This window comes from Nycticebus coucang, chromosome 8 (genome assembly GCF_027406575.1).
Source record: "Nycticebus coucang isolate mNycCou1 chromosome 8, mNycCou1.pri, whole genome shotgun sequence".
Lineage (NCBI taxonomy): Eukaryota > Metazoa > Chordata > Mammalia > Primates > Lorisidae > Nycticebus > Nycticebus coucang.
The window spans coordinates 95,337,531-95,348,616 of NC_069787.1; the positions used below are offsets into that span (position 1 = coordinate 95,337,531).

At 53.3% G+C, this 11,086-nt stretch overlaps 2 protein-coding genes across 6 annotated transcripts in view; both read left to right on the forward strand.

Annotated features, from left to right (window-relative positions):
- The window catches only part of SEMA3F (semaphorin 3F), a 41,466-nt gene extending 39,533 nt beyond the window's left edge, over positions 1 to 1,933 (forward strand). For all 5 annotated transcript variants that reach the window (XM_053598532.1, XM_053598533.1, XM_053598531.1 and 2 more), the window contains one exon: positions 585 to 1,933. In XM_053598532.1, the coding sequence (XP_053454507.1) occupies positions 585 to 995 (411 nt within the window). In that variant the 3' untranslated portion in view covers positions 996 to 1,933. The remainder of the gene's footprint in view (positions 1 to 584) is intronic.
- Positions 1,934 to 2,079: 146 nt separating this feature from the next.
- GNAT1 (G protein subunit alpha transducin 1) lies at positions 2,080 to 9,794 on the forward strand. Its single transcript, XM_053598567.1, has 8 exons — positions 2,080 to 4,410; positions 5,963 to 6,005; positions 6,111 to 6,252; positions 6,352 to 6,509; positions 6,605 to 6,733; positions 6,980 to 7,109; positions 7,420 to 7,573; positions 7,674 to 9,794. Exons 1-8 carry the CDS (start codon positions 4,305 to 4,307, stop codon positions 7,862 to 7,864), a joined length of 1,053 nt encoding a protein of 350 aa, XP_053454542.1. The 5' UTR covers positions 2,080 to 4,304; the 3' UTR covers positions 7,865 to 9,794.
- The last annotated feature ends 1,292 nt before the right edge of the window (positions 9,795 to 11,086 follow it).

The following is an 11,086-nucleotide window of genomic DNA, read 5'->3' on the forward strand; positions in this document are numbered from 1 at the left end:
AGCAGAGGCATCAATCTGGGGCAGCCCTCATTCTATGAAACCAAATCCCTTCTAAGCTTCCTTCCCTACATGTAAATCATTTGAGTGAAACTAGTCATGTGGAAACTGTGGGACAGGCCTTATTATATGGAAACCATTTATAGGTGCCTCTTTACATAAAAACTCCACATGCACAGGCCATTGATGATGTACTTCCTTACATGGAAACATCATGTGGGTGAGCTCCAGTACATGGAAATCCCATGGGGATCTCATTTTATTGAAATGCCTTACAGGTGTTCCTCTTTATAGGGAAATTCTATACAGATGCCCCAGTCTGTTATACTCATTAAATGGAAATTCTATGTGTGTGCCCCCAAATTTTCTCATTGTACAGAACCCCCTTATGGTCATCCCTCCTAAAATGGAAATATGGATGAATGTCTTATTCAGGTATCTCTCATTATGTGGGTTTTTCCTGATGTATGGAAATCCCACATAGGTGCCTCTACATGGAATGATCACAAAGGTGGTCTGATCTGGGAATTGGCTAGGGCAGTGGGGTGGTCACATGGCCTCTGAGCCCCTACTCCCTGCCTCTGCAGATTCGTGCAGAAGACCGCTTCCTGCGCACAGAACAGGGCCTGTTGCTTCGTGCCCTGCATCTCGGTGATCGTGGCCTCTACACCTGCACAGCCACTGAGAACAACTTCAAGCATGTTGTCACACGAGTGCAGCTGCATGTACTGGGTCAGGAAGCCGTCCATGCTGCCCTCTTTCCACCTTTCGCTGTGAGCGCCGCACCACCCCCAGGCACAGGCCCTCCCACGACTCCTTACCAGGAGCTAGCCCAACTGCTGGCCCAGCCAGAAGTGGGCCTCATCCACCAGTACTGCCAGGGTTACTGGCGTCATGTGCCCCCCAGCTCCAGGGAGGCTTCAGGGGCACCCAGGCCTCCTGAGCCCCAGGACCAGAAAAAGCCTCGGAACCGCCGGCACCACCCTCCGGACACATGAGGCCAGCTGCCTGAGCCCTGCAACGGGCCAGCCTAGCCCTCATCCCTTTTAATATAAAAGATATATATATATATATAAATATATATATAAAATATCTATATTCTATACATACCCTGCCCCTGCAAAGACAGTATTTATTGGTGGGTTGAATATAGCCTGCCTCAGTGGCAATGGCATCCAACACTTCAACCTATGCTGGTCGGAGATGGCAGAAAACAGCCCACCTAACCAGGCTGAGCCAGTTGGCAAAGCCAGGCCAGACCACACAATCTCCAGACTCAGCTGGAAGTCTGCTTGCTCAACAGCCACTGTCAAGATCTATAGGAGATATGGGGGCGGGAAGTATGTTTCGATGAGACATGGACTGGACACCTTTGCTGATGTATGCTATCAACTGTGCTATGGCATAAACATGGATGCCAGGACTGCTTTGGAGACTGGGGTGGTGCTTTGGTGCTCTCAGAGAAGGGAAGAAAGGGCCATCACAGGCTGCTGGTCCCTGCCTGGGTTTGGGGCACTCAACCAAGGCCAGCCCCTTCCCAGGTATTTATTCTCTATTTATTGGGGATAGGAGAAGAAGAGTCCTGCCTGAGTAGGGCAGCATCTTCTTCCTGTCTGGCCAGGGGTTGGGCTGCCCCACTCTACCTCCTTAGCTTTTTCTGTGCCATCTTGACTCAGGCTGGGAGAACAGCAGAGGGGCTAGGTGTAGGCAGGGTGGAAGGGAGCCCCCTACCCTGAGGGGAGAGGGAGCCATAGTGGAGGCCTGGGGCCTGTAGGGGCTCCCAAGAACTGCCTTCTGCCTGCCACTTCAGGCGATGAGTGTAAATAGCTCTGGGAGGCAGTTGGGTAGATGGGGAGCTCCTGGCAGCCCTCTGCTGCCCAGGCCATAGCCACCTTTGGGTTCCATCTTGCTAATAAACACTGGCTCTGGGAATAGACTTTGGCTTCTCTCCTTGGTGGGGTGGGTGGGAGTGGATTGGCCCCATGTTAAACAAAGGCAACAGATAGAAACCGTGTTTGGGCTCAGAAGTAGCACAGTGGTTACAGCGCCAGCCATATACACCAAGCCTGGCGGGTTCGAACCCAGCCCAGGCCAGCTAAACAACAATGACAACTGCAACAAAAAAATAGCCCCATACACTGGGGCTGGCAGGTTCACACCCAGCCTGGGCCAGCTAAACAACAATGACAACTGCAACAAAAAATAGCTGGGTGTTGTGGCAGATGCCTGTAGTCCCAGCTACTTGGGAGGCTGAGGCAAGAGAATCACTTAAGCCCAAGAGTTCAAGGTTGCTGTGAGCTGTGACCATGGCACTCTACCGAAACTCTGTCTCAAAAAAAAGAAAGAAAAGAAATTATGTTTGGTTTGACAAACTCAGGCTCCTGCACTATACCAAACCCCATGACAGTGTAAAGGGTTACAGAGACCTCTAGGGCCCACTCTCAATGCGTAGGGTGAGGGAGGATGGATGATGCCAAAGGCTGAAACCAGCTCAAATGAAACAGTCTTATTCCTGGACAAATGCCCCCTCACCCAACAGGGTGGGTGTCAAAGCTGCCAGCTTATAGTAGGAGCCAGAATCCACTTTCCACATATCCTATTTGAACTGGCCTTCAGTTCTCAGTGTCCAAGGCCCTGGCACCCCCTCGTGGCCTCTTGAGTCTGGCAGAGTTGAATATTAAAAGACAGCCAGGTTTCAGGGAAGGAGTCCAGCCAGGAGGCTCAAGGCCCCCGGAGGGGGCTTTGAGAGCCTAAGGTTTGGGTTTTCTGATGGAGGGTTAGGGGTAAGAAGTCTCCAGAGCAGTGGTTCTCAACCTGTGGGTCACGACCCCTTTGGACTGTATTAAAGGTTCGCGGCAGCATTAGGAAAGTTGAGAACCACTGCTCTAGAGCCGGGAAGCTCAACACTGCAGGCTCAGCCTGAACGATTTCTGCCCAGCACTGTGCTCCACACTCAAAACAGTTCACCAGATCCCTAAACTGAGGCAAGCAGGCCCCAGAACACCTACAGGGGACAGCAGGAGCAGGCCTCCTTATTCCTCATGCTCTAGGGAGCACCAGACCTTCTCTGGGACCTTGTTACCCAATCTGACAACAGGCCTACAAAACATTCTTTGGAAAAGCCTGGCCACATGTACACATAACATGTATGTGCAAGCATAAATACATGTATAGGCACACACATGCCTATAAATGTGCACACACATATACTCAAGTACAGGCATGTTCATGTATGTGCACAGGGCAAGTACACACCAACAAACATTGCACATGTACATGCATTTACACATTCATGCACAGACACGCAAACCCACACAAATGCTTAAAATATAAGCATGTGTGCATGAAGAGATGTGCACAAAACCACACTTCATATGTGCGTATACTTAAGCTTGCACACAGCCACATGAAGACTCAAGAAAAGTGCATGTACCCATGAAGGCACAGACAGACATGTAAGAGGGCATGCACCCATGAAGGCACAAACACTTATACACACAGGTATATGTGCACAGACGTGTCAAATTGTTGTTTATTTGGTGCTAATAAAGGACAGACACATAAACCCAGGCATAAGAGCAGCATGCACACCCACTGGAGTCCTTGCAGAGGCCCTGGCAGATCCAGGCCTTGGAATGGGGCAAATGTAATGTCTACCTTGACTCCTTGCAGAGCATAAAATGGTGCAGAGTCACCCAACCCTTTTCAATCACTACCTGAGCCTCCACTTCCTCATCAGTAAAATAATGGGGCTGATGATATGGGCACCCATCCCCCAGGGCCAATGGGAGCTTCCAAGATAAAGAATGTGCTGAGCTTAGGCAGGCAGCAGGTGCTCCTTGCATGCTTCTCCCAATGCACCCTCTTGCTGCCAGTCCCAATCCCACTGCCCCCATACCCAGGGCTCTGGGGCCTACCCTCCCGTCTCTCAGCACTGATCCTACCAAACATGTCTCCCCACTGGGGGGCAGAGGCAGGACTGTCTTCTGGGCCTCACCTAGAGAGTGGGGTTGGGGTATAGCTGGGGTGCAGAGTCAGCAGTTGAGGGATTGGGGCCATGCCAGCCTGATTAGAGGTGTTGTGAAGGCTGAGCTGGCTTCACCTGTCCTTGTCTCTGATTGGCTTTTGGATACCTCCAGGCCCCAAATCCTACTAAGCAGTTCCACCAGGGCCTGCACAGGTCTGTGCAAAGCCAGTTGACTGCAGGTCCTCCTAGGGCCAGAAAGGGTACCTGGAGAGAAGCCTAGCTTTTGGGATCCCCAGAAGACCCACCTGCCCACACTGTCCCTTTAACTGCTGTTGGGACCATGGGGGCTGGGGCCAGTGCTGAGGAGAAGCACTCCAGAGAACTGGAAAAGAAACTGAAAGAGGATGCTGAGAAGGATGCTCGAACAGTGAAACTGCTGCTTCTGGGTAGGTGTATGGGCCAGATGGGGCAACTGCCACCAGGTTAGTAACCTGGGGGCAGGCATGATGCCCTTTAGGAAAATAGGGGTCTTGGGAAGAAGCATGACAGGATAGGGTACAGAGCAGAGTGGGAGCCCTGGCCAGGTAAGGCCAGGCCTAACAGGTGATATCCCAGTCCTTCAAGGTTGACATTTCTCAAAGCCCCTTTCCAGAGGGTTCTGCTCAGGCAACCACTCTATCCCAGAGTGTGTGCCAGCCACACTCTAGTAAAAGAATGTGCATACAGCACACTTTTGCCCTAGCTGGGCTCCCTCAAGCCCTAGCCTTTAATTTGATGGGTCTTCTAAGCAGGGCTTAGAAGCCAGGGGCCTCACTGGGAGCCTCACACCAGACTGCTCCCTTGAGAAGGAGAAAGTCATGGTCCTCCTGGGAGTGGGGAGCCTCTAGAGGCAACCATCCACAAACAAAGCCCTTAGGTGCCAGAGCTTTGTTGTTAATAAGTCTACAAAGGAGAGAAAGGGAGTGTAGCAGTACTGAGACCCAGTGGGTAGCAGATAAAGCCAATTCCCTGAGCTTGTGGGTAGAAAGGAGCTGATCCAGGCCTGCCTCAAGGTCACTGCCTGACCTCCCAAGGGGAAAGAACAGCTTTAAGAGGGCTGGGCAGGTTCTCCCAGAGCTCTCCAGGATCCAGCCAACCAGTGTGAGATAGGCAGAGGGACCAAGCCAGGATATCTCAAGGCAGAGATGCTAAGCCGAAAATCCCATTAACTGTGCCCAACGTCCTTGCACGGGCAAGCTCAAAGGGAATGTCAGCTCTGTCCTCTCCTTTACCCAAAAGTTCTAATTCCCTCTGAGCCTTTTGAAGACACTCCCACCTTTCATGTGAAAAGCATCTGATAATCCCTGCGTGCATGCAGTACCAGTACCAGAAATTCCCACGAGGTGGCGCTCCAGGATTTTTAAAAATTAGGACAGAATCTCACTTTGTCACCATTGGTAGAGTGCTCTTGCGTCATAGCTCACAGCAACATCAGTCTAACTTTTAGGCTTAAGCGATTCTGTTGCCTCAGCCTCCCTAGTAGCTGGGACTACAGATGCCTACCACAATGCCCGGCTATTTTTTGTTTGTTTATCACGCCCAGGCTGGGTTCAAACCCACCAGTCCCGGAGTATGTGACTGGCATCCTAACCACTGAGCTTCCGGTGCCCAGACTCCAGGCTTTTTTCACTTTGGTCTCACAGCCCAATAAAGGCTACCTATACGGGGTATAGGACTCCCCACATCCCAACACAGTTGATGTTGTTGGCTCCCTGATTGGCTCTTGGCTGTCACTTCCTGACATTTACAAACGTTTTTGCTCCTGGGGCCTCAGGACCTTACTATGGATTGGCGCGGAGAGGCGGGGGGCCAAATAAAAGTGTGACTGTGGGTCGAGCTGACTAGCACCCAGACCTCTTCCCCATCCACCTAGCCAGCTCAGGCTAGCCACATCTTCCCAGCCTCATTGCAGGAAGGGGAGGCAGTCAGCTCAGCCCTGAGGCGTGGCTTCCCTTTCAGGTGCGGGTGAGTCCGGAAAGAGCACCATCGTCAAGCAGATGAAGTGAGTGCCCCTGCAGGTTCCCAGGTCCCTGGGGGTGGGCGAACACACCTACTTGTTCTTCCCAACCCACCCATGAGGCGCTGACCCTGCTCACCCCTGCCACAGGATTATCCACCAGGACGGGTACTCCCTGGAAGAGTGCCTCGAGTTCATAGCCATCATCTATGGCAATACGTTGCAGTCCATCTTGGCCATCGTGCGCGCCATGACCACACTCAACATCCAGTACGGAGACTCCGCCCGCCAGGTGTGCCAAGAAGCAGGCTGAGCGGGGCCTCTGGGACTCAAGGTGCCCATCTGGGGCCGAGTCCATGATTGCCACCAACCACTCCCACCCTACCCCCAGGACGACGCCCGGAAGCTGATGCACATGGCTGACACTATCGAAGAGGGCACAATGCCCAAGGAGATGTCGGACATCATCCAGCGGCTGTGGAAGGACTCGGGTATTCAGGCCTGTTTTGATCGCGCCTCAGAGTACCAGCTCAACGATTCCGCTGGCTAGTGAGCGCTCGAGCAGGGCAGGGTTCAGGGGTCGGGAGGGGGGCTTGGGGAAAGGAGACGGCCATGCCCCGGCCCACACCCTATGTCTCCCACAGCTACCTCTCTGACCTGGAGCGCCTGGTAACCCCGGGCTACGTACCCACTGAGCAGGACGTGCTGCGCTCCCGTGTCAAGACGACTGGCATCATCGAGACGCAGTTCTCCTTCAAAGACCTCAACTTCCGGTACGACTCAGGCCCTAGCTCTGGGAATCATCGCCCCAGGCCACGTCATGTCCCGGAGGCCCCAATTCTGTGATGGATCCTGTGATAGATCCTGTCCCTGAGCAGGCACCCCGCCCGCAGAAAGGCCCGACCCTTCTTGGTGCCAGTCCCATCTGACAGCTCCCCAACCAGCAAAAGGATGCCCGTAGGCGCGTCGGGGAGAGTGGGGGGGCGAATTACAGGTTCAGGCCCATCACCGCCCCACAGGATGTTCGACGTGGGCGGGCAGCGCTCTGAGCGCAAGAAGTGGATCCACTGCTTCGAGGGCGTGACCTGCATTATATTCATCGCTGCTCTGAGCGCCTACGACATGGTGTTGGTGGAGGACGACGAAGTGGTGAGTGCCCAGTAGGCTAGAGAGTTCGATGGGGGAGGCGGAGCTGCTGGGCCCCCTACAGGCAGAGACTGTGCAGTGGGCGGAAGGGAGCGTTCATTCCAGGGCCGTTTGGAGGCCACCAGAAGGCAGCCAGCAGCCCCACCCGAGGGGACAAGGCGGGCGGCTGTCTGGGCGACTCTCTGGGTGCCATCTGAGCAGAGGGACCACGCATGCCGGGAGTCCAGAGAACAGGGTCTGGCCCGTCGGATGTCGCCGGCGTGGTAGAGGCCGCCGGTGTCTCCCAGTGCCCGACAGCCGCTGCCTTCCTCAGAACCGCATGCACGAGAGCCTGCACCTGTTCAACAGCATCTGCAACCACCGCTACTTTGCCACAACGTCTATCGTGCTCTTTCTCAACAAGAAAGATGTTTTCACCGAAAAGATAAAAAAGGCTCACCTCAGCATCTGCTTCCCAGACTACGACGGTGAGAACCCTCGGCACAGCCGCGGGGAGGCGTCCTAGCCCCGCGATCTGAGCCCAGGGGAAGGTCTGGGGCCAGGAGTGAGCTCTCCTCTCCACTGCAGGGCCCAACACGTACGAGGACGCCGGCAACTACATCAAGGTGCAGTTCCTCGAGCTCAACATGCGACGTGACGTGAAGGAGATCTATTCCCACATGACCTGCGCTACCGACACGCAGAACGTCAAATTTGTCTTTGACGCCGTCACTGACATCATTATCAAGGAGAATCTCAAAGATTGCGGCCTCTTCTGAGGTGGGGTCCTCGCTGGCCCAGACACGCCCCTCCCCTCCCCATTGGTCTCAGTATCCCCAAGCCTGGCCCCAACACTCCCCTGCCAAACGAACCCCACTCCTGCAGACTCTGCCCTAGATCTGCACACCCCACTTCAGCTCTTCTACCCTGCACCACCTCCTGGCAACCCCATTTCTCTCTGCTTCCAAGCCCCACACTGCCCCTCAGACTCCATCCCACTGCCACAGGCCCCTCCTCCAGCTCACAAGTCCTGCCATTTTATTTTATTTTATTTTATTTTATTATTTTATTAGAGACAGAGTTTCATTCTGTCACCCTCGATAGAGTGCCGTAATGTAATAGCTTACAGAAACCTCAAATTCTTGGGCTCTAGCAATCCTCTTGCCCTACCCTCCCCAGTAGCTGGGACTACAGGCACCCTCCACAATGCCCAGCTAGTTTTTCTATTTTTAGTAGGAGGGGGAAGTCTAACTCTTGCTCAGGCTGGTCTTGAACCTGTGAGCTCAGGCAATCCACCTGCCTCAGCCTCCCAGGGTGCTAGGATTACAGGCATGAGCTACCTTGCTAGCTCCACTTAATTTATTTTAGCCACAGGCCCCATTATCTACCACCCCACTCCCAGTGTCTCAGCTTCTAGGGCTACCTTACACAATTCCTAAACCCTTTTATTTTTAGTCTCAGGTATGGTGACTCAGTTTCCTTTTCTCTTCACATGTGCCTGAACTCATGCATGTTCCTTGCCCTGAACCCTGTAGCCTAGCTGCCTTGTAGTCCCAGCTCACAGGGCCCTATCAGCCCCACCCCCACCCCCCAACCCCCACCTGCCACCTCACCAGCCACAAACCCAAAGCCCTGAGACCTGCTAGTCTTGAGATGCACATACAATACTCCTCCATGCCCCCAACCCAGCCCTGCCCTTCACCACCTGGCTGCACTGGCCTCAGGACTCACAGCAGCCAGCCCCAGCTAGGAACAGGCAGGACTTGGGACAGCTGAAGCTCACAGTGACTCAGCAGTGCCCAGATGACCAATCTCCTGAAGCTGTCTCGGCCCTGGGGCCCACGGCTCACCTGGTGAGTCCAGGCTCAGCAAACAGCCCTCCCTTCCAGAGTTCTGTGCAGGGCAGAGGGCACACACCCCCCTCCCCACTTGAGCAGGCCTGGTGCTTACCAGCAGCCCAGTCCAGCCCTGCCACCTCCATGTGGCAAGTCTGACACCTGTCTATACAGTGGCCATTGACTATTCCTCCCAGCAGCTTCAGGGGTCTAAAGTCCAAGATAACTCTGGCCTGTGCAGTCCCCACATAGATTAATTAGTGGTGGGGGACAGTCTGGGTAACCCCTGGGGGCCGGGAGAGATAGAAGCAGGACCCTTCTCCAAATACCAAGCTCAGAGTAACCCCCAGACCTTTCCTCAGCAGGATCTGCCCCATGTCCTTGGACACCAGATCTCCCCCACCCACACACAGTACTCTGGGCTGGCTGGCCAAGGGGATGGTTTGTTGAGGGAGGGTACTATTGACATCAGCTATGGCCAATAGTCAAGTTGTTCCGAGGGATGGCTAGGGACAGAGTCCAGCTCCTATTGATCAGCCCCAGGCAGAAGATTCAGGATAGGACAGAGGCCCAGGCTGTGCCCCAAAGCAAACCCAGGTGACCCTCTTGTTCCTGCCAGCAGATTCTCTTACCCTCTGCATTCAGGGCCCTTTCCCTGGAGGGGAAACTGAGGACCATGCCGGAACCATCAGTGATAAAAGCCCATTTCCCTCTATTCCCTATTCCCTCCTTCCTCATCAAGCACTGAGTCTTTGCTTATGTATGTGGGCCAGGGCTTGTGCTGCAGTTAGGGACAAGGAGCTTCTGTCCACAAGACCAGGGCACAATTCTTACTCCCCTCAGCTAGATGTGCAAACTCAGCAATAAACATTTGCATCAGGTCCTAGCTGTTCTTTCTTAATGGTGGGGCATGGTGATTTCTTTCTTTCTTTCTTTCTTTGTTTCTTTTTTTTTGAAGACAGAGTCTCATTTTATCACCCTCGGAAAAGTGCTGTGGCATCTTAGCTCACAGCAACCTCAAATTCTTGGGCTCAAGCGATTCTCTTGCCGCAGCCTCCCAAGTAGCTGGGACTACTGGTGCCTGCCACAATGCCTGGCTATTTTTTAGAGACAAGGTCTTGCTCTGGCTCAGGCTGGTCTCGAACATGTAAGCTCAAGCAATCCACCTGCCTCGACCTATGAGAGTGCTAGGATTACAGGCGTGAGCCACAGATGATAGTTTCTGATTACCACAAATCATGGGCATTCACTGAGTGCCCAGTGCTGGGCTGGGCATTAAGTGGAAAGATGTGGCCCCTTCCAGGGAGAAACACCTGGCCTGATAAAGAGGGGGTACATTCTTAGAGGTAGAGCACCAACTCATGCCTCTTGAAGGGAGTCGAGGGGAAGAGGAGCTATAGGAGAGGTTCACTGGGACAGTCTTGGATCAAGAGGACGTTTTTGTTTGTTTGTTTTTTGTTTTGTTTTTGAGACAGAGTCTTACTATGCTGCCCTCGGTAGAGTGCTATGGCATCACAACTCACAGCAACTTCAAACTCTTGGGCTTAAGCAATTCTCTTGCCTCAGCTTCCTGAGTAGCTGGGACTACAGGCACCTGCAACAACGCCCAGCTATTTTTTGTTTGGAGTTGTCATTGTTGTTTAGCAGGCCCGGGCCGGGCTCGAACCCAGTGTATGTGGCTGGCACCCTACTCACTGAGCTACAGGCGCCAAACCCAAGAGGATGTTTTGAGGTGGAGGCTTATTCTAGAGAGGACGGTAGAGTGTATAAGGCCTGGAAACATGGGACTATGGCCATAGAAACTCAGTGGAGTAGGAGTAGGGTGGGAGAGATGGGGTGGGAAGACTGAACAGATGCCAAATGCCAGGCAGAATGCCTGGTTTTCTTCTGAAGATGACAGAGAGTCATGGAAGCCCTTGAAGCTAGGACATAACTGTGGGGCTGGGAGTAGAGGGGAGCAAGTGAGGCACTTATCTGGGGTGCAAAACTTAAGGTAGTCCCAAAAATTCAGGATCCAAGATAAATGATATAATATGTTTAAAAATCAATGGGGGCTGCGCCTGTGGCTCAGAGGAGTAGGGCGCTGGCCTCATATGCCAGAAGTGGTGGGTTCAAACCCAGCCCCAGCCAAAACTGCAAAAAAAAAAAAAAAAAAAAAAATCAAAA